Source organism: Phodopus roborovskii, unplaced genomic scaffold (genome assembly GCF_943737965.1).
Source record: "Phodopus roborovskii unplaced genomic scaffold, PHOROB, whole genome shotgun sequence".
NCBI lineage: Eukaryota > Metazoa > Chordata > Mammalia > Rodentia > Cricetidae > Phodopus > Phodopus roborovskii.
The window spans coordinates 2,602,065-2,626,049 of NW_026126516.1; the positions used below are offsets into that span (position 1 = coordinate 2,602,065).

The 23,985-nt window shown below is 39.3% G+C and overlaps 1 protein-coding gene across 1 annotated transcript in view; it reads left to right on the forward strand.

The window, feature by feature from the left end:
* LOC127231074 (cation channel sperm-associated auxiliary subunit beta-like) overlaps positions 1–23,985 on the forward strand; it is a 130,932-nt gene that overhangs the window by 84,214 nt on the left and 22,733 nt on the right. The window contains exons 18-23 of the mRNA XM_051196479.1: positions 4,459–4,649; positions 9,103–9,438; positions 15,718–15,857; positions 17,199–17,396; positions 18,474–18,584; positions 20,718–20,828. Of these exons, the coding sequence (XP_051052436.1) occupies positions 4,459–4,649; positions 9,103–9,438; positions 15,718–15,857; positions 17,199–17,396; positions 18,474–18,584; positions 20,718–20,828 (1,087 nt within the window). The remainder of the gene's footprint in view (positions 1–4,458; positions 4,650–9,102; positions 9,439–15,717; positions 15,858–17,198; positions 17,397–18,473; positions 18,585–20,717; positions 20,829–23,985) is intronic.

Sequence of the window (23,985 nt, forward strand, 5' to 3'; positions counted from 1 at the left end):
AAAATAAGGTTGTCAACTCTCTTCATATCTCACCAATATTGTACTTGAAGTTCTAGCTAGAGCAATAAGACAACAAAAGTTGATCAAGGGGATACAAATTGGAAAGGAAGAAGTCAAACTTTCACTATTTGCAGATGATATGATCGTTTACATAAGTGGCCTGTAAAACTCTACCAGGGAACTCCTACAGCTGATAAACACATTCAGCAAAGTGGCAGAATACAAGATTAACTAAACAAATCAGTAGTCCTACTATATAAAGATAATAAAGGAGCTGAGAAAGAAATCAGGGAAACATCACCCCTTACAGTAGCCACAAGCAACATAAAATGTCTTGGGGTAATGCTAATCAAACAAATGGAAGACCTGTATAGCAAGAACTTTGAATACTTATAGAAAGAAATTAAAGAAGATACCAAAAAATTGGAAAGATCTCCCATGTACTTAAATAGGTAGGATTAACATATGGAAAGTGGCAATATTGCCAAAAGCAATCTACAGATTCAATGCAATCCCCATCAAATCCCAGCACAATTCTTCAAAGACTTTGAAAGAACAATACTCAACTTTATATGGAAAAACAAAATACCCAGGATAGCCAAAACAACCCTGTACAATAAAGGAACTTCAGGAGGCATCACTGAAGTACTGAAAACATCTTGGTATTGGCACAAAAATAGACAGGTAGACTAATAGAACTGAATTGAAAACCCTGATATTAACCCACACACCTATGAACACCAAATTTTTGACAAAGAATCTAAAATTATACAATGGGAAAAAAAGAAAGCAATTGTGCTGGCATAACTACATGGTGATATATAGAAGATTACAGATAGACCCATATCTATCGCCATGCACAAAACTTAAGTCCAAATGGATCAAAGGCCTCAACATAAACCCAGCCACACTGAACCTCTTAGAAGAGAAAGTGGGAGATACCCTTGAACAAATTGGTACAGGAGTCCAGGGGCGGGGGATGGGATGGGATGGTGGTCGGGGGGCATGGAAGGGTGGGAGAGAGGGAGGGGTGGAGGGAGAGGGAACTGGGATTGATATGTAAAATAAGAAAAATAAATAAGAAAGAAAATAGAAGAAATGGTGCTGAGGCAGGTGGATCTGAGGAAGGCGGGACCTGGTGGACTATGATAGAGTCAACGAAGAGGAGTCAAGAGTCCTGTGGGTGACTGACAGCATGACTCAGCCAGTAAAATCACTTGCTATATGAGCCTAATGACTTGAATTTCATCTCTGTAACCCACACAGGAGTGAGGGAATCCACTCCCCAAAGTTGTTCTATGATTTACATACAGGTAGCCATAGTCACACACCTCACACACACTAAGCATCATAATAAGTCAATTTTCAAAAATAGTTCCCTAGGGTTTGGTTTTCAGCTGAAATGAGTGCTGTAGTTTATTGAGATGAAGAACATGGAAATTCAGTGGGATAACTGTAAATTTTACATTAGAAGTTATAATTTCAAGTTATGTTGGATATTTAAAAGATGATATGAAGACAACATGGACAGTTGGACATATGAATTCATTGTGCAGAAAAGAGAGAGTACCCAGCATGTAGCTGTTGTTCACATAATGCACGGGTGACTCTATTGCAGGAGACTGTGTAAATACAGAAGAGGCCTTCTAGGAACAGTGATTAGGCCCAGGAGTGAAGGCTGAAAATGGGCAATGAGGGGTAGAAAAGCCTAGGAGGAAGGAGGCATCTAAACCCAGGAAAAGGAATGCTTCCAGTTCTTGTAGCAGCTAAAATAAGGACCAAGAAGTCGTTTTGGATTTGGGGGCACTCTAGAGTAGAGTAACCTGGATGAAAGACATTTCACTGACATGAAATACAGAAGATAGAGTGAACTAGAGAGATAGAACAGGTGTTGGATGGGAGCCTCCAGTGTACCCCTTCACACCAATGGCAGTCAACTTTATACAGTGTTTGCTCATTCAACAGTTTTTCCTCTCTACCTTCAGAACACACTGACTCTTTAATGTAAGCCTATCCTTTATTGCCCAAGTCTCCTTTCTTTCTTTTTTAAAGATTTGTTTCTTTTCTCTCCTTGAACCACATATTACACAGTCACCTAAAAGCAATTCTTTGACACTTAGAGACTCAAAGTGAGACAGGTTGGGGGACAGCTTTGTTAATTGAGTTGACCTCTGTCTCTGACCATTGACTTCAGACACAAAGAGCTTAACTGTCATGAGTATGTTTTTCCCTGCCGGTCTAGTCCCACCACCCTGCCATCCCCAATTAGATATAAAGCTGTAGGCCAGTTACTAGTTTCTTATTGGCTAGCTCTGTCTTAAATATTTACCCATTTTCTAAGTACTTCCACATGGTCTTATCTTACTGGAGAGAGGGGCTGGCGTTCTTCTCTCTCTGTCCTCCATCTTGGATCTCCACCCTACTCCTTCCTCTCTCCTCCTACTTTCTTTGTTCCGCCTATCTTGCTTTCCTATTGGCCAGCAGTGCTTTATTCATTAATTAATGAGAGTAACATATTTACAGAATGACATCTCCCATCACTCACTTAACTTCTTAAAAAAAAATTTAGTGAACTGTTGAGTTTTTTATTTAACCGGAGATTTACAATAAAATTGAGGAGAAAAGTTCTCCTGTACTCCACAACCACACTTGCTTTCCCTTTTTGAGATTTGTTTTTGCCTCTTTAAGTATGCCTACAACATTCCTATTACCCTGTTTAAACAAGACCTCAACAATTATTATATCATTAGACATGTTAACAGAGCAGAGGAAATTTGATAGGATCACCCCAATAAATAGAGAACTAGAGGCAACTAAGGTGTGCTTAGAGCTGGAAAAATAGTCTTCCTACGGTATGAGGCTTTAATTGGTTATCCAACACCAAGTTGTCAGCCCCAAAATCATGTACATACTAAATGTACTAAGCAGATTTTATATGCCACCACACACACACATAAAACAAAAGAGGTGATGAATTTGAAAGGGAGAAAGATGAGGGAGGAGTTAGAAGAAAGTGATTTAATTATATTTTAATTTCAAAAAATTGAAAAGATACCTATTATCTTCCAATGGCTTAATAATTATTTAGTGATGAATAGTATTCTCCTGTCTGTTTGAAACACAGTTTATATAAATATTCACCCATTCTTTTAAATTATTTGTATGTGTGGGCCTTTTGCCTACTGTGCACTATGTATATCCCAGTGCCACGAAGGCCAGAATATGGCATTGGATCTCTAGGAACTGGAGTTGCAATGCTTGTGAGCTGCTTTGTGGATGCTGGGAATCATACCAGGTCCTCTGCAAGAGCAGCCGGTGCTCTAAGAGCTGAGCATCTCCCCAGCCCCAATCTCCCCAACTGAAATACTTCCCAGCTCCTCCCCAAGAACAAACTCTGGTAGTGTCCATATGCAGGTTGTGGTGTAGACAGACCCTTTCACTTCACTTGGGTAAATACCTAGGGATATTACATATGCTAAGAATATGTTTGAGATGAAAAGAAGCTACCTAACTCCCCATACCTTTCTACATTCCCAGCAGGAATAAGTTAGGGTCTCTTTCATACATCCTTACCAGCATTTGGCATTGTTACTGTTTAAGGTTTTGTTATTTTAATTTTCTGTTCCCTTTTCCATTGGTAAAGCTGATGATTTACCAACAATCTCTCTCTCTCTCTCTCTCTCTCTCTCTCTCTCTGTGTGTGTGTGTGTGTGTGTGTGTGTGAGAGAGAGAGAGAGAGAGAGAGAGAGAGAGAGAGAGAGAGAGAGAGAGAACCAATCTCCCCAGGGTTGGGATTACTAGACCTCCCTACTCTGTTTGATCCCTCTTTCTTTTCTTCTCTCCTCACTCTGCTTTCATGGCTGACCCTTCCAGATGCCTCTAATTATTCTCTCTATCTTATCTAAAATATAACTCCTGCATCACACCTCAATTTTAAATTTTTTCATTGAAATGTGAAGTGTAACATTGGTTCTAGAAAATTTGTCTTAATTTACAATCTTAGCAGGAGTGAATGTGCATCTATTTCCATTCAAGTATCATCTCTGCTGAACTCTGACATTTAAAAGTATTTATAGGCTGGGGGTGTGGATCACATGAATAGCATTTGCCTAACATTCATGAAGTTCTAGGTTGGACCCCAGCACTAAAAAGATGATAGCTAACTAGCTAGATGATAGGTAAATAGATAATAGATAGATAGATAGATCAATGACAGATAGATGATAAATGTTAGATAATAATCTTTGGCCATTTTAAGTGTGAAAATTTATGTTGTATATGCCATTGTTAACAACTAAAATCTTTGAACAACTCTTGGCCAAATAATCATTTGTTAGCTGGTATATTACTATCATCAATCTTGGTATAGGTATATCTTATTTGTAAATTAAATGTTAATAGGTCTGCTTATTTAAGCTATTATATATCCATTTTTTGTCTCTTGATTTGTTTTTATAGAAATGGAGAAGCTTACATCAGAAAATTATTAGTACATACCAATGGTCCTTGGGGATTCCACACCTCGGTTCTCACAGACATAATAAAACCTTTTCCAGTAGAAACCCACATGGCCACTGCATGTATATTTGGTTCTCTTGATATTTCATATTCTGGAAACTTTTTCTACCACATTACTATTACAACACAAGGTAAGTATAAAAACTCTATTTCTGATGGTTACAAAAAATAAAAAGTTACCTTTTGAGAAGACTTTATGTTCCTTTATACTGTGTGTGTGTGTGGTGCTGGAGATTGAACCTAAATCCTTGTATATTGCAGCAGCCCAGGAAGAACCAGCTTCCAGGCGGCTGACAGGGCTCAAAGAGAAAGTCCACAGCATAGGGCAAACACAGACTTTTTATCTGAGGGGATTAGGAGACTACACATTCCCACCCATTCTGATGGATTCCTCCTTTATTCACCCTTGTTATTCTCATGATGCTTCTTTGTTATATTCTCTGCTTTCTCTATTCTTTCTCATTCTAACTATCTTTACTCTCCAGGATCCCCTTCTAATTTTCTCCTACATGATGTTAACTTTCTAGCCCATATTAACTCCTCTCATGATGGTCTCTCAGGATGCTCCAAAGTTTCTTTGTTCTTCACAGCTTAAATACCCACAAAATCCTTCAGGCATTTCATTTGAAGGTCACACTTCATTACTTAAGCAAATGATAAGATACATTCCCAAAGAAAAATGTAGGTTCCTAGGTTTGAACAGGCAACACTGTTGTGTACATTCACTGGCTCTAATCAGAACAAAGGGACACAAAATTAACATGTGTTTGTTAAATGGCTTTGTAACTTCTCATTCTAGCAACGTTAACAAAGATTTTGAAAGTCAATAAATGGTGATGCAAACACTTTTTATGCTGAAGAAAATAATTTGATTATATTTATTCTAAGGTCAAACACAATGTAGTATTTTGGTAAGAACAGCACTAGAAATTAAAAATGCCAAGAAATACAAAATTAAGTATTTATAATCATCATCATTAACTCTGAAAGTTATCTTTTAAAAATATTTATTCATGTGTATATGTGTGAGCTAGTGTGAGTCCATGTGCATCCTGTGTGTGCAGGACCCTATCTGAGTAGGCAAGAGGTCACCAGATTCCCTGAAAATGAAATTACAGACAGCCTTGAGCCTGTATGTAGAAGCTGAAGACTGAACCTGTGTCCCCTGCAAGAGCAGTAAATGGTGTTAACCTCTGACCCATATCTATAGCCCCTAAATGTTCTACTTTATTAATTTCAGCCCTCGAATTGATTATTTCCTGGTGTCTATTCCTCCAGGATGAGTTTGCTTCTTTTTGTTCTAAGACTTTCAGTTGTGCTGTTAATTCTCTAATGTGATTAGCCTCCATTTTCTTCATATGGGCACTTAGTGCAATGAACTTCCCTCGTAGCACTGCTTTCAAGGTGTCCTATAAGTTCAGGTATGTTGTGTCCTCATTGTCATTGAATTTTAGGAAGTGCTTAATTTCTTTACTTCTTTGACCCAGGTATAGTACAATTGCACATTCTTCAGTTTCCATGAATTTGTAGGGTTTCTGCAAACTGTGTTGTTGAATTCCAACTTTAAAGCATGTTGGTCTGATAAGATACTGGGGACTATTCCAATTTTTGTATCTGTTGAGGTTTGTTATGTTGCCTAGTATGTGGTTGATTTTAGAGAAGGTTCCGTGTGGAGCAGAGAAAAAGTTATATTCTTTTGTGTTTGGATGGAATGTTCTATAGATGTCTGTTAAACCCAATTGAGACGTAACTTCTGTTAGTTCTTTTCTTTCTTTGTTAAGTTTCTTTCTGGTGGTCCTGTCTAGCAGTGAGAATGGGATGTTGAAGTCTCCCACTATAAGTGTGTGAGGTTTTATGTGAGCTTTGAGTTTTAGTAGCTTTTCTTTTTTGAATGTGGGTGCCTTTGTATTTGGGGCATAGATGATCAGAATTGAGACTTTGTGCTGATGGATTTCTCCTGTGACGAATACAAAATTACCTTCTTCATCTCTTTTGATTGATTTTGGTTTGAATTCTAACTTGTCAGATATTAGGATAACCACACCTGCTTGCTTCTTGGGTCCATTTTATTGGAAAATCTTTCCCAACTCTTTACCCTGAGGTAATGTCTGTCTTTGAAGCTTAGATGTGTTTCTAGTATGCAGCAGAAGGATGGATTCTGTTTTCGTATCCATTCTGTTAGCCTGTGTCTATTTATAGGTAAGTTATGACCATTAATGTTGAGGGAAAGTAAGGACCATTGATTATTAATGCTTGTTTGTGTTAGATGTGTTGTTGGCGATGGTATTATGAATATATTTGCCTTGCTTTACACTTGGGTTCTGGTGAGTGGGGTTATCTATTGTCTATGTCTTTGTGAGTGTAATTAACTTCCTTGGGTTGGAGTTTCCTTCCAGAATTTTCTGTAGGGCTGGATATGTAGATATGTATTGTGGAAATCTGGCTTTGTCATTAAATATCTTGTTTTCTCCGTCTATAGTGATTGAGAGTTTTGATGTATATAGTAGCCTGGGCTGGCATCTGTGTACTCTTAGTACTTGTAGAACATTATCCAGGACCTTCTGGCCTTGAAAATTTCCATGGAAAGATGAGGTGTAATTTTGATAGGTTTGCCTTTATATGTTACTTGTCCTTTTTCCTTTACTGCGCTTAATATTCTGTCTTTATTCTGTATGTTAGGTGTTTTGATTATTATGTGTTGAGGGGTCTTTTTTTCTTTGGTCTAGTCTATTTGGTTGGTATGCTTCTTGTACTTTCATGGGCATGCCCTTCTTCAGATTGGGAAGTTTTCTTCAGTGATTTTGTTGAATATGTTTTCTGCACCTTTGAGCTGGGCTTCCTCACCTTCCTCTATGCCTATTATTCTTAGGTTTGGCCTTTTCACGGTGTCCCACATTCCTCAATGTTTTGTGTTAAGAATTTGTTGGATTTACGATTTTCTTTGGTCAATGAATCTATTTCCTCTAGTTTATCTTCAGCGCCTGAGATCCCTCTTCCATCTCTTGTAATCTGTTGTTTATGCTTGTGTCTGTAGTTCCCAATCATTTGCCCAGTTTTCCTATTTCCAGCATTTCTTCAGTTTGTGTTTTCTTTATTGTCTCTATTTCAGTTTTCAAATCTTGAACTGTTTTTTTTTTTCCACCTGTTTGGTTTTTTCTTGGCTTTCTGTACTTTCTTTAAGAGATTTGTTTATTTCTTCCAATTTTTTTGTTTGTTTTTTCTTCCAGTTTTTTAAGGGATTTTCTCACTTCATCTTTGAGGGCCTGTATCATTTTCTGAAGATATTTTTTAAGTCGCTCTCTTGTGCTTCATCTGCTGTGGGGTGTTCAGGTCTAGTTGGTGGAGAGTCCTTAGATTCTGGTGGTGTTACGCTTGTCTTTCTGTTGTTAGGTGTTTTCTTGTATTGCAGTCTTCCCATTGCTTTTTCCAGTAGGTGCAGGTGGGGTCCCTTCCTCTCTCTATGGTACTCCCACAGTGGGCTTAGGTGGGTCAGAAGTTCTATGTCTCTAGCTCTGGGTGGTCCAAGCCCTCTAGGAGATCTCTCCTCAGGCAGGGGCTTGTAGCAGAGGCCTGATGATGGGGGTCAAAGATCAGGCAGGCGGGGGTTCAGGGTGGTCCCCCAGCAGAGGCCAGGTGATAGGATCAAAGATCAGGCAGGCAGGGACTCAGATGTGGATAGGTGGGTCTACTGTGCTGAGAGCAGATCCAGGAAGTTCCCTCCTGCAGAGGCCCCGCAGTGGGGATTCAGGGTGGTCCCAAGGGGATAGGCCTTCTTTTGTCTTGGTGGTACATGATGGATGCTATGGTTTTACTTTGAAATCTAGGGCTGAAAAGTTAGCTCAACAGTTGTCAAGTTTGAGTCCCAGCACCCACATGGTGGCTCACAGCCATCTGTAAACTCCAGTCCCAGGAGACCTGACATCCTGTACTGCCCCTGCCCGTATCAGTCATGTACTTGGTGTACATAAAACCAAAACAATAGTACACATAATAAATCCAAAATTTTTTCATTTAAATTTGAATTATAAATATCCATAGTTGAAATACAGGAAATTATTGACAGAGAACAAAACAAAGAAAAAGACAGGTAAAGAACAAAGGGAGACTAGAAAGAAGATTCTTCTCTTATTTCCCTGCTGAAAAATTCGAGATTTATGTCTTTTAGCTAATGTGTATATGTTTTTCTTGCACATATGTATGTGTAGTGTGCATGCAATACCTGTGGAAGTCAGAGGAAGCAGTTGCGTTCCCTGAGGCTGGGGTTACAGATGTGAACAATCTGGGTTTGGGGAATGAGACCTTGCTTCTCTGAAAGAGCAGAAAAAGCTCTTGACTCCCTCCTGCCTTCCTGCTGAGAATTTTATAGATCAATGTTAAACATTAAAGTATAGCATTGTATACCACATATTCTTAATGAACTTTCTTTAAATAATGTGTTTGAATTGTAGCTGACGTTTGGTAAATGTGTTCTCAGTCTATGAACATAGTTTGAAAACTCAGATGAAACATTTATTAATTAGGTCACACTTGCTTAGAGAATGTTAACTGTTTTCTTTCATACCAAATCTTCTGTTTTATCTCCAGGTCATTTAGCAATATTTAGCAAGTTAGATTTGGAAAAGACTGTGGTGAGTCCTGGATACAGCAGTTTCCTGATCATAGAAGTTCTAGATGTAAAGAATGCTTTATCGCTGGCTACCATGCCCCATAAAATAACATCAACTTTGCACTTCCCAGTAAAGACTTGGTTCTTATACAACTTTGGCACAAATGAAGGACGGACTTGGACCATGAGTTTAAGACCATGTAATTATTGGGTTCAGCAAGATGAGCAAAGATATATGTCCCCCAACATTGTGAAGTATATTGATATGGGAAACAAAGAGGATTATGAACTTACGTTGATGCCTAATACAAGAGGTAAGTTTGCTTTTGTTGAAAGAGTAAAAAGGAGTTATTTATTTTCTTAAGTATAAAACATAACTCTGATATTTGTTTTGCCTTCCATCATTGCTAGGACACTTACTACTGACAGGTATGTCCTACTTATGGTTAATGACTACATTGTGGAATCTATATTAAACGATTTATAGACATTTTAAATATTTTTAATATTTATACTCACTGCAAAAGTCTAGGTAATAATCATTTTATAAATGAGAAAATTAAGGCAAATTAACAGTTGAAGCTTATATCAATTTTAGCATAAATTTTTGTTCTCCTTCTAAATGAAAACCTTTTCATTTCTCTGGTATGGCAATAGTTGCCTTGGTATTTTTTAAATAGGTTTATTTTATTCTGTGCTTATGAGTGTTTTCCCTCCATGTGTGTGTCCATGGAGGCTAGAGGAGGATATCAGTCCCCTGGAACTCTGTGACACTTATAAGATACCATGTGAGTACTGGGAATCAAACCAAGTTCCTCTATAAGAACCACTGAGCCATCTTTTTAGTGCCTATTTGAGGTATTTAATCCAAGCCAAAAAAATGGATTTTACATAAAATAGTATACTATATCATATATTTATTATAAAAACATGTTAAGCTAGGCTGGAAAGATGTGTCAACATACTGGAGTGCTTTTCACCAAGACTGTTAGCTGAGAACCACAGTCAACATAGTAAAGGGAGAGAACTAAGAACCAAGTGCCACAGATGGTCTTCTGATCTTCCCAAAAGCACCATATTATGCACCTACCCACATTAATATGCAAAGCATATACATATCATGCAATCGTACACATATAATTAAATAGATAAATAAGTAAAACAAATAAAAGTACAATAATAATGAAAAATGTGAGAGCTAATGAGATGGCTAGGTGGACATAAGCACTTGCCATGCAACACAGACAATCCGAGTTTGACCTTTGGATCCCATGATAGAATAGAGAATTGACTCTGAAAAGTGGTCCTCTGACCTGCACATGCCTGCCACGGCATCCATGTACCCATACTTGAACACACACACACACACATCGCATACACATAATAATAAGGAATTGGTAAATAATCACAATTTAAGAACTTATAAGAATGTGAAGTATGTGAAACCAGGGCTAATGTTTCTCTGAAGTGATAGGATTTATTCAATCATTACAGATGCTAGCCAGCAAAGGACCGAGTACAGGGCAAATACTGGGCTAGATAACAATTGGAAAAAGAAAAGTATAAATTCTGTATAAATGCTGTACATTGAAACCACATAGATTATAGATATGAGCAGTGAGAGAACTCACAGCAGGGGCAGTGTTGAGGTTAGATCTATCATCAACAAGAACTACTTGTTGCTTGAGGTTGCCAGACTTCCTTGCTGGTTGGAGTTAATGGTGTGGAAATTACACACATAAGCAGGACAGAGTTGCGCCTGCTGGCAATGATGAAGATGTAACTAAGGTCTAAATGTACATGCATGGCTCATCATTGCGAAAGAACTGCCAGTGTCAGGAGACACGAGTTGGTAGGAAAGAAGCAGGTTTATTGTGTGTGCTGAAGGAGGAGGGGCCAGTTCCTTAAAGCTCTGTCCTCCCAGGCTCAGAGCTCAGGAGGGTTCCTGTTGTCAGCTTGACAAATGAGAACTACCTGGGGGGGAAAAGGCCCCGGGTATGCTTGTGAGGGATGATCTTGATCACATTCACTGAGGTGCGAAGACCCATCTCAGGTGTAGTGGACCCTTTCACCTGCACTGTGTGAGGTGGAGCCAGCAGGCTGAGCACTGTGCGCATTAGTGTGCCGCTCTGCTTCTTGGCTGTGGATGAAAGGCCCAGCTGCTTCAACTTGACTTCTGCACCAAGACAGACTGTACCGTGAACCCTGAGCTGAAACAAACTCTTCTTTCTGCACGCTGCTATGATCGGGGTTTCTATCGTAGCAACGGGGAAAGAGCTAAGACGGGGGCAAAGGATGATTGTCTGGGCAGAGGAGGAGCAGCGAGGCTCACAGGGCTTGGTAAGGAAGAGTCTTTGTCTTCTCCAGAACGTCTTAATGGAGTTTGACCCCCATACTGGTGTGCTAAGGAAGAGCTAGACGTCTAACTGTACCTAAAGAGATGAGTACTGTAGAAAAGCAGAAGACAGATGTGCAGTCATGGGGCACATTGAGAAGACAAATGGATGCAGAGGCTTCAGTCTGTCTTCAGAGTACTGGCATGTCTTAGGTTTCTATAGAGGAAGACTTGGAGCCATAGAAATAATCCAGCAATCTCAGTCAAGGTGTGGTCTGGTTGCTCATTCTCAGTCCTGGGCCTCCATGTTAGCTCAGAGTTCTTACTGGTGCCAACCGGAAGAGACAACCCACTTCCTGTAAGATGATTGCTCCTGTTTGTGTGCACAGCTCCTGTTATTTCCCAGGAAGGTCAGGTTTAGGACAATGATTGGGGATGGAGTTCTGAACAGCAGGTGGAAAGGCTGACAGAAAAATGCTTCAGTTACTCTTTCTTCAGCTTTGAAAGGGCCTGAGACAGATTAGGTCCCCATAATAACATTCCCTGGAGATTCGTTAAAACTCTTGCAAGGTCAGGCGCCAACCCCTAGTGGCAGATGCCCCACTGAGTGTGAAACATACATTCTATCCCTGGGTGCAAGTGCCTTCTCCTCTTCCCGCTGGTTGGATATCACAGGAGGTGTAGGCTTTCCCCTCTGATATCAAAACTCCATCATCCCTCCTGCCCCCCTCTTCTCTCGCCATTCCTAGAATTCATTCTCTAATCCTGTTTTTCAGATGTTCAATCTTACAGGTCAGCTATTGTGAGAGTTGTCCTATGATGCAACTGTGCCAGCATCTGCTTTACTCATGCCCCACCCCTGGCCTCCTTTAGTGCATGCACTTAGTCATGTGGTAGGCTGTCCGGAATTTTTATTTATTAACCCTTATTTCATTTGTGTTTGTGAGGGTATATCATTGCACACATGAACTATAGTGCTTGTGTGGGGATCAGAGAACAAATTTTCAGATCTTTTCTTCTATGCTTTAGGTACCTAGAATGGAGTTCAGGTCATCTATATTATAATGGGAAAGTGTCTTTATCCCAGCCCCATATTTTTCCAATAGAGATAAACATTAAAAGAAAAGTCACCAAAAGGTAGACATGCAGATCTCAGTCTTTGGATTGGAGACACAGCATCTGTCGTTTCACTGAAGTCCCAAGACACCCATGTATTGAATATGCACCATCATGTTTTATTCCTTATACCATTGCTAATTTGTTTATGTAGACTGAATAATTAAAATGTGCATATAAAGGTAAGTAAGAGTCTGGTGATGTCAGACTTTCTTTGGACTGCCAGTTGCCAAATAATGACTTGGCAACTTTTTAATATTTATGAAAGCTTGGCCTTAGACTTGCTCTCAACTAGATCTTATAACTTAAATTAAGCCATTTATATTAATCTACATTCTGCCATGTCTCTTATTACCTCTCATCTGTACCTACATCTCACTTCCTAGAATTCCTCTCTCTCCCTGAAAGTCCTGCCTATCTTCTGCATAGCAATTGGCTGCTCAGGTCTTCATTAAACCAATCAGGTACCTTAGGCAGGCAAGGCAAAACAGTGGCACATCTTTACTTAATGTGATTCCCACAGCAGTCTGACCCAAAGTAAAGGACAGATCTGAAATGAATGTAGGAATGTCTGACTTTTGTCCTTTTAGTTTCCTGGTGGAACCTAGTGAAAGTCAATGTGTTTTAACAAAAGGAGTTTCTAGATGCCTGTTATAGGACATCAAGTCAGAGATGTCAAACTTTTATCCTGTTTGAGTCACTCTTCAGATGTCTGCAAGCTCAAGTGAAGACTCAGTGCTTTTAGCAAAGCTTTTAAGGCCCCACAAAGTGGCGCGGGCACAACTAACAGCTCACAAAGCAAAGATCTCATCTACATAAAAACAAACATGAAGACCTAATGTATGACATCCAAAATTTATAATACCTTAATTTCTATAGGCAGCACTTCGCTATTAAGAGGTAAGAGGCCCAGAGATCTTCGTCTTCTGTCCCTTGCTGTCACTAACTGCCTCATGTTTGCTTCTATGTGGGTACAAACCCAATAATCAAAGGCAGCAGATAACAGTGAAGGAAAAGCGATCTTTCCAAACTGCTTCCTTCTGGTAGGGGGCATTGTCCTAGGGATCCTAAGAAGATGAAGAAATCTAGGCTGTAGCAGTCTGTAAGACTGTCTTGTCCCAGGGACAATGCTTCAGGGGGTCTTGCTTGACCAAACCATGTTAGTCTGGAAGGAATCCACAGCTTTTCATTTTCTGTGGAAACAAAAATAGAAATCCTTTTCCTCAGTAACTTGTCCTTGAACTTAAATTTTGAAGTCAAAGCATTTTTAAAATATATAAATTGAATTAATTCATTCATTACAACAATAACAACTATTAACAACTTTAACAGTTGTTATTTCCTCAGTAGTCAAACAATTTAAAGATAACAGAACAGCATATAGTATCCAAAGTTTCTCTGTGCTTTCCATCTTTACGTGGAGTGTTTTATTACTCTATTTCTTCTACGTCTATCTTTTCATTTTTTGAGACAGGGTTTCTCTGTGTAACTTTTATCTGTCCTGGAATTAACTCTGTATTCCAGGTTTACTTTGTAATCACAGAGATCTGCTTGCCTCTGCCTCCTGAGGGCTGGAATTAAAGGCATGTGCCACCACACCCAGTTACTCTCTGTCTTTTTAAAACCGTATTATTCTTCTCTCCCAAGCCTACATATATTTTAAAACACACTGTAAAACTTTAGAGGTTTTTCTTAATCTGAATCTGTCTTTACTGTAAATCTTTATCTTTTTCTGGCCATGAGTCTTTTATCTGGTAAACAACAACATTGCTAAAATGAAAGCCACAGCTGTGTTAGGTGTGGTCTATCCAAGATGGCAGCGGGTACCTTTACCGCCAGAACTGAGAGCTGTGCTCACTGCCTTGGTCTACGCTGCCATCCAGCAGCATGTTGCTGGCTTGGAGATGTGGTCACTGCCATTGCCAGCTCTCGTACACACCATTCAGTTGTTAGCACAGCTCTTTAAAAGCCTTGCAGTTTGTTGCCACTTATGTTGAGTCAGGAAACCTCCCTTAAAGAAGCTGCACAAGTCTCTGCTTGTCTCTAGCAAAACAGAGTCCAACTGAGAAAAATGCTACTATCAAGAAGCCTTACTTTTCGCAGTTCTTTTGTTTCTAAAATCCCTTTTTAAGCTTTTGTCAAGTTTTAAGTAGAAGTTCTCAGGTTCACGTTCATCGCCATTATGTTATGAGTAGCTTTCCCTGCCAGTCTGGTCCCACCGACATGCCAGCCCCAAATAACACACAGAGACACTGTAGTAGATATATTTCTGTTGGCCAGTTACTAGTTTCTTATCAGCTAGTTCTGTCTTAAATATTAACCCATTTCTATTAATCTAAGTACTTCCGCATGGTTTTTCTTACCGGAGAGAGGGGCTGGCATTCTTCTCTCTCCATCCTCCATCTTGGAACTCCTCCCTACTACTTCCTCTCTCCTCCTTGTCTCTTAGTCCCGCCTATCTTGCTTTCCTATTGACGAACAGTGCTTTACTCACTAACCTATAAGAGAAACATATTTACAGAATGGCATCTCCCATCAAAGAGTATTTTTAGATGAAAATATCCTTGAGTATACTTAGGTCAAGTTCAAGGTCGTGCATCATTCAAAAGGATGGACCAGCCTGGAGTGACACAGGGAAGAAAATTTAGAATTACAGTGAGCAAAGTTTACCCTATGTTACCTAAAAAGAGTGAGTCAGAGAGACTGGGATGTTTTGTCTGATTCCTAAATTTCTCTGGAGGAGATGTTCCCAAACCAGTAACTCTCACCAACAGGTCCCTGACAGAGCACCGGAAGGATGGCTCCTGTGGCTCTTTAGAGAACAAGTTCTAACCCAGCACACACAAACTTTGCAGGGGCATTAGTCATTTCAAGGGCATCCTCTTCCTCAGCTCCAGAGATGTAGGTAATTGTACCTAAAAATACCTGCCTAGTACCAAACATAACCAATAGTAAGTACCCAGTGACCTTGCCATTCATTTGAGAACCTGGAAGAGAAATGAGGAATAGAAGGGAAAATACATTTTCTGAGGGAAATATCTGTGAAGGTGAATTTTACTAAGAACTATTAAGTTGCCAATCATTTTTAGTGGTTTTTACAATTTTCATTTTGAAATGTTAGCTGTCGACACTGTCTCCACAGGTATGAAAATACTTCATGTCCCACCAGTCAGTGTGGTTGTTGGAAACCCAACGTTACTGGAAGTTAAGACAGAAGGCTATTTTGACATCACTGATAGCTACCATATGAAGGTTCACATAGCTAGCAAATTTTTCCGAAAAGTAAGAAGGTATTTTTAATTACAAAACTATCCATTAGATATAGAAAATATAGAAGAGTAGCTATGACAGACCCACAACCCTTGCATCAAGGGTACGTAACTGCACTTTGCATGTGTGGTACATTACAACACGGGGAGGGGGTGGCAAAGGTTAGAAACATGAGGTCTAGGCAGGAGCTGTACACTTTAATCTGAGCACACTGGAGGCAGGAGCAGGCAGAGACACCCGAGAGTTTGACGCCAGCCTGGGCTATAGAGTCCCGGGCCAGCCTGGGCTACATAGTAAGAGGCTCACAAAAGAGTAAGAAACAAAAGCGTTTATGTTTTTGCATTTTAACCCTCTTTTCTCATTCTGTCTTTGGCGTCCCCTTCAGTGTTAGTCAGAGTTCCTCTCTTGCCCTTTCCTGCCCCTCCACATCAGGTTTTCCTTCCTTTCCCTTCTTTTCCTTCCTTTCCCATCCCATACCCTTCCTGTGGCAGGTTTTACCTTAAATGTTTGAACCTCAAACCTCACTCCACACTTTTGTCCACTTTATTTTATATGGTTATTGATAGTATGGACTTGGCTGTAATATATTTTATCTCTATACCTGATTTAGTTGGGTAATGCTATTCCTATTTCAGTTGATTTCCCCGTCCCTGGGGGATGCTAGTGTTCTGATGGTCAGCTTTAACTACCAACCTCACATAATCTACAGTCACCTGGGAAAGGGGAAGGTGTCTCAAAGAGTTTGTCTAGGTTAGGTGGGCCTATGAACATGCCTAAGAAAACTTTTGTTAATTAGGTTAACAGAGGTGGCAATCCCCACCCTGGATATTAGAAAAGAGAGAAAAAATATTAACAAACTTCAAGACAAAACACTAGGGGTTGGGAGTGTGGCTCCATTGGTAAAGTGCTTGTCTGGCATGCATGAAGCCCAGGGTTACATGCCTGCACCACATACACCAGGTATGTTAATGCATACTCATAGTCCCAGAACTTGAAAGGTAGAGACAGGAGAAAATAATCAACTTGTGCAAGTTGTCCTCTGATCTGTAACACACACACACACACACACACACACACACACACACACACACAAATGTAAGAAAAAAACTGACAAACAAAACATGAGACTACCTCAGTCAGTCTGTTCAGGGGCTTTAAACACCTGATTTAATGTGTTTTGTTTCTCTCCTTCTGTATATTTATTTTTTTTCCTTTGCCTAACATACTATACGCTTAATAAACACATTCATTCAAAACCAAAAGTACACCTACCATAGATCACTCTCTGGATCATTAAAAGCAATGTATTTGAGGTGTTTGGGGATTCTAAATGGCATATTCTGATGTTTCCAGGGATCTACTTCACTAGCAGTGGTTGTGTGGGAATCAGCAACTCAGTGCTCTGTTACTACACTGGTGCCAACCATGAAGAGCAGTTGCAGCTACCTCAGGACCATGCACCACATTCCTCATCCACACATACCTCCTGAAGACTGGATTAGTGGAGTTCACAAGGACAGCCAGGGATTCAATATGATCAAAACTCTGCCAGTAAGAAATGTAGCTATGCCACATTATACGAACATGTGATACATTTCTCCCATGGCCATTGTGTGGCAGCATTTGTGCATCATTTTCAAGCTGTGGGTCGGTCTGAGAGCATGATGGTGACGACCCATTTCTAAACTGTGAAAACCTTGTGATGTAATTGTGTTTCTTACCAACCTCTCTCATCACCATTAGACTAATTAATTAGTCTAATTAATCTTGAGCTTTGTGATACATGCAGCTAATTTACAATGATTGTCTCAAACAATGCATCTGATTGGTTCTATTTCTCTTTGGGTTTGAATTTTTCTTTTTTATCCTCAGATAAAGTCACAAAAAGTTAAACTTGAACTTTCAATTCTCTTTTGGACAATGCCATTTCAATATAATATTTTTTTGCTTTTGTTCTATTAGATTCTGTGAGTCTTTTCATTTTGTTTTTGTATGTATGAGAGTGACCAACATACATGTGTGCAAGTGTGTGTGCAGGTATGTGTATTCAGGTATGATTGCCCATGTAATGTGGAGGCCAGCAGTTAACATCAGAATGTCTTCCTCAAATGTTTCTCTGGTTTATTTCTAAAGCAAGGTCTCTTATTGAGCCTAGAGATCACCAGTTTCCCTAGACTGGCCAATGAGCTCCCAGCACTGGGGTTAGCAGTTCACATTGCCACTTGGTTTTTCAGTTGAGTACTGAGACCCAGACTCAGGCCCTCACACTTGAGTAACCGACGCTACCAGCTGAGTCATCTGATCAGCCATTTGTGTGTGTGTGTGTTTTATTTTATTCAGGGATTCTTATGGCCATTTTAAAACTAAAAATTCGCTTATGTACTACTTTTAGTTTTGTGACAGAAAAAAAATAACAATAAAACTTGAAGGTGTGTTCTGAACACATCACTGAGCCTCTATTTAAAATGCTTAGACACCTGCATTGATTTTATGGAGTAGGGCTACTAAAAGGGAGAGGTTGGCTGTAATACCTGGTGCTAAACATGAGATATTTATATAGCTTAGGAAAATGTTATGCCTTGGCGAATCATAGCACATGGCTCTCTTTCTTTGTTTAATCACTTGCAGATAAACTACAGACCTCCATCTAATATGGGGATTTCTATTCCACTCACAGATAATTTTTATCATGCAGACCCTAGCAAACCCGTACCAAGAAATCTATTTCACAAGTCAAAGGTAAGTAATTTATCTATAAGTGACGTAATGCAGTGTTTGCTTTATATTTAAGAAGGCACGGTGCCGATGAGATGGGTGAGCTAAGAAAGGCACTTGCCATCAAGTCTAATCCCCAGAAAGTAGAAGGAAAGAACTGACTCCTGATGGTTTGCTCTGAAATCCACCCACTCCGTGACATATGTCACACACACACACACACACACACACACACACACACACACACACACACACACACACGAGTAAGAGAATTTCCTTTTGTAAGTGAAATGTTAATGTGGTCTGTGAGGTTCATCGTTCAAATTTCAGGGTGAGATGGAATGCTACGATAGTTCAACTCAGAGGTCGTGTGAGTTCTGGCCCTGAGCACACATAGCCCACTTGCTTCAATAATCTGGTGTGACAGATTACTCAGAAAAGGGATTAGTGTCTCTGGACAAAATTCATATAAAGAGGTTTCATTTTTTCAGATGTGTTGAAGTCCGTGGTGCTAAGCAAAAGAGAAACGCGGATTAGGTTATGGGGTGGGACCTCCTGCTCCCTGTCCCCTGGGTTTTCTCTGTCTTTGCACCAAGCTTCAGCATGGCTGCCCCAGCTCCCTCTTCCGAGCCATGTTGGCCCCTTTTCTGTTTCCCTGGTATGTTTCACCTCAGGACTTTGCAGCTACAGAAAAGATGCCACACCTCACTGTCACCTTTGCCAGGAGCTTGCTTTAATTAATGCTCTGCTCCTAGAGGGGACTTCCCTGACCTCTACCTTCCCGGGTTCCCTATCACCTCAGATTTCCTCCATGTCATCTATTACTATTTTATACACTTTTCTCATTCCTTTTATTTCTGTGTCCTTCTGACCCCACAAGGAAGAAAGTTCGTAAAACAAGACTGACTTCAGTTTGGTTTCCTTTTCTCCTGATACTGACAGTCAAGGCAAAACTTTGCACATGCTACTCAGGGTTTTGCTTGGTTTCATGACCTGTTCCTACAATATCCACAGTTGCCCAATGAGCACCAGACAAAAGAGTGTTCAGAAATTGTTGAAAAAGTGTGTCATGATGGTGCACACATTTTTAATATCAACAATTCAGCAGCCTAAGTCAGGAGAACCATGAGTTTGATATCAGCCTGGGTGATATAGTAAGTCTGAGGCCTCTTTTAGTTACATAGATAGACTGTTTCAATAAAAAGAGTTAAATAAACTAATATGCATTGTATGCATATTTTTATACACACAAAATATTCAGAGGTTAACACACTTCTTGCTGATCCTGGATTAAAGGGCAGGAAATTCTGGTTCAAGCAGTGAGTCACTAAGATACTAAGATCTCAAATTCCATTTTCTCTCAAAGATTAAAGCAATTTTGTTACTATAACCATTCTCTCTAGGGACATAAGACTTTTTACATGTATATCCTCATTTTCCTGGAGTGTGTCTCCCCCATGATTTCGTGTGTGCTAAGAAGGAAATATATAATTTATATCAAGGAATTAAGAGTGAGATCTGACTCCTTGTTTATTTTTTTTTATATTGTTGAGCAAGGTCTTGCTGTATAGTCCAGGCTGGCTCAAACTTGCTACGTAGTCCAGGCTGACTTGGAACTCCTGATCAAAGAGCTGATTCAAGGGGCTGAGTCTTCTGAAATGTTACCAAAGCTATCCTTGAAGTTTTTTTAATGCAGGATTTGGGGGATGTGACAGTTGTACATGTCAGCACTTTGGTGTTATCAGACACTGGTCAGCATTCTCTAAGTTACAGCCTTGCACATGCATGCTACATAGGATCTTCATGGACGTTCCTGCTACTCAGAGAAACTCACTATGAAATGAAAAGTCACAGAAAGGAAGTTGTGTCTTTGTGTGCAGTGTTTCTGAACAGAATATCCATGTGTAAGTGGAAAGGATTGCTATTCCATTACATCACAGATATTGTTGCATTACAATATATCCATAACCTCACCTCCTGGGCAAGCACTATATGCAGATCTATAGCCTCGGTGCCTCTTATTTTATCACTAATGAATTTTCTTCTCTTGACTTCTTGGAATTTTATTATTCAGATATAAATGTTTCCCAAAAACTTAATTTGGAAAAAATCTCCAAATTATGAAAACAAGTCAACCTATGTTATTTCTGTCTACAGGCAACTGGCAAATACAAACAATGTGCTCACGCTATAAATCGGGAAATGTGCAACTGCACAGAACATCAAAAGTTCTCACATGCTGTCGCTTTCTCAGATTGTAAAGAAAAGGTAAGACAGTTTGTTAGTACCTGATGATGTGGTAGTTTTCTATTCCCATGATTGGAAAGAAGCCTTTTAGTTAAACACAAAAACTCAGACAGGGGGCCTAGAGGCATGGTTAAGGATAAGAGCACTTGCTGCTTTTACTAAGGACCCAGGTTCAATTCCCATCACCCTCAGGCTGCTCACGGCCTTCTATAACTCCAGTGAATGTATACAGGTAAAAACATATGTTTTAATCTCCCTTACATGACTAAAAACGGAGTCATCCCCACAACCCACATACAATACATCTAAGTAACTTGTCACACATTAATAGAACATAAGCAGGCAAGGAGAAATTTTTTCAGCCAACTCTTTTGTTGACACGCTGCAAATTGTGGTTACAAAGAAAGACTCAATCCCCTTATTACATATCCTGAGAGGTAATCTTACAAGGAATTTTAAAGTAGTTACTAACCTAAACTTTTATACATAAAATAGTCAGCTGAACTTTGAATCTTTAGGGAGCATATAATTTATCAATAGTTTCTTATATCAAAAAATTGAGGTCAGAAATAGGTGCAAGGAATTAATTGTTAATCAGCTTTGATTATCAACCAGACCTATCAAGGAAGGTACATCAGCTAGCAACAATTGGGCTGTTTTGAATGTTCATTCCTAGCCTAATGAATCAGATAGCTATGTGTCCTTGTGAACTGTAGATTGTTTTCTTGTGTTTTAACAAAATTACCTGAAAATATTTTGAAGTTTTGTTTTGTTAGGAGTAAGGTTTTTCCACTGGTCTGGCCCCACCACCATGCCAACCCCAATTAACACACATAGACTCTGTATTTGATATTATGCTATTGGCCAATTATTATTTTCTTGTCAGCTCGCTCTGTCTTAAATATTAACCCATTCCTATTAATCTAAGTATTTCCACGTGGTCTCATCTTACCGGAAAGTGGGGCTGGCATTCAGCTCTCTCCAGTCTCTAACTGCTGACCTCTCCTTACTACTTCCTATTTCCTCCTTTCTCCTAGTCCCTCCTATCTTCCTTTCCTATTGGCCAACAGTGCTTTATTCATTAACTAATAAGAGAAACATATATACATAATGGCATCTCCTATAATTTCCTCTTTTCTATCTAAAATAAAAAGAAAGGTTTTAACCTTAGCATAGCAAAATATCACACAACAGTTATCAAATAAGAATCACAGTTAGCAATTTTTAGTCCATTAACATTTAGCAAGATTTAAAGAAAATATTCTATCATCTATCCTATTTTTGTGAGTCTAAAGTCTTATATATAACTTATCTGTAATCCTAACTAAGGAAAACTATAACCATAACTATCTGTCTTCAACTCCTTCAAAGACCACAGAAGGATAATATATAAACTCAAGAAATGACAGAGACTACTTGCCTGGTCAGTCACCTGAAGTTCTTCTGTAATGTTCCATCTTCAGTCCATAGGCCACAGTGCATCTGGCATACTCTTTAGCAAAGCACAAAAGTTTAAACTGTCCACCTGCATTGGCAGTTTGTCCATCATTTTTCTCTGTGTCCTGCAAACTGTCTGGCAGACTCTTCCTTGAAGCAGGAACCCTGTAGCAATGTCTATCATGTATCAGCAGTCACGTTCCTGGGGTTCTGCATGTCACATATTGAAAGCAAACTCCATAATGTGTTTCTTTGATGTCCATCTTCCTTTCTGACGCAGGTGGTATTGCCAGGAGCAGTTGTGCCTCATTGTCAAGAAAACCCTAAACTATTTTAAATGCCATATTCTGTAGGTCTTTGAAAGGTTTGAAGAATGCCTATTCATCTCAAATACATCTTGAAAACCTAACTTAACTTTATGTTTTGACTATCATAGGTAACTATCTATAATCTGTACTAAATTATACATTGTATTTCTAAATGAGCTATATAAACACAATACCTAAACAAGAGGATAAATATACATATCACAAAATTGACCTTAAATTGTATCAATAAATAAAAATCTACTCCAAAACAAAGTATTCATATCTATACCATAATTCCCTTTTTACTTTTAAAAAAGAGATTGGTTGTTGTCATTAACCATTTATAACCAATGCCATATAAATGAAAACAAACATTTATAAACAATATATAGGAATTTGGGTGTCGTTCTTTCCAAACTGCTTCCTGCTTGTAGGGGGCGCTGTCATGGAGATCCTAAGAAGATGCAGAAATCCTGGCTGTAGTGGTCTGCAAGGCTGCATTGTCCCATGGACATTGCTTCAGGGGGTTTTGCTTGATCAAACCATGTTAGTCTGGAAACAAAAATAGAAATCCTTTTCCCTAGTAACCTGTCCTTGAACTTAAATTTTGAAGTCAAAGCATTTTTAAAATATATAAATTGGATTGATCCAGCAGCATTTGTTTTAACAGTTGTTGTTTTTCCTCAGCAGTCAAACGATACAAAGACAATATAATACCGTACAGTATGCAGATCTGCATCTTTATGTGGCTTTTTTATTACTCTGCTTCTTTTACTTCTACTTTTTCATTTTTTTTGAGACAGGGGTTCTCTGTGTAACTTTTATCTGTCCTGGAATTCACTCTGCATACCAGGTTTACTTTGCAATCACAGAGATCTGCTTGCCTCTCTCTCCCAAGTGCTGGGATTAAAGGCATATGCCACCACGCCCTGCTACTCTCTGTCTTTTTAAAACCATTTTATTCTTTTTCTCTCCCAAGCCTACATATATTTTAAAACACACTATACATCTTTAGAGATTTCTCTTAATCTGAATCTGTCTTTACTGTAAATCTTTTTCTTTTTCTGGCCATGAGTCTTTTATCTGGTAAACAACAGCACAGCTAACATGAAAGCCACAGCTGTTTTAGCCTCAGTCTACCCAAGATGGCGGCGGGTACATTTACCACCAGAACTGAGAGCTGTGGTCACTGTCTTGGTCTCCGCTGCCATCCAGCAGCATGCTGCCGGCTTAGAGATGCCATTGCCAGCTCTCGTACACACCAATGAAATGTTAGCATAGCTCTTTAAAAGTCGTGCATTTATTTTTATTTATTTATTTAATTAATTAATTAATTAATTAATTAATTTTGCTGCTTATGCTGAGTCAGGAAATCTCCCTTAAGGGGGCGGTGCAAATATCTGCTTGTCTCTAGCAAAGCAGAGCCCAAATGA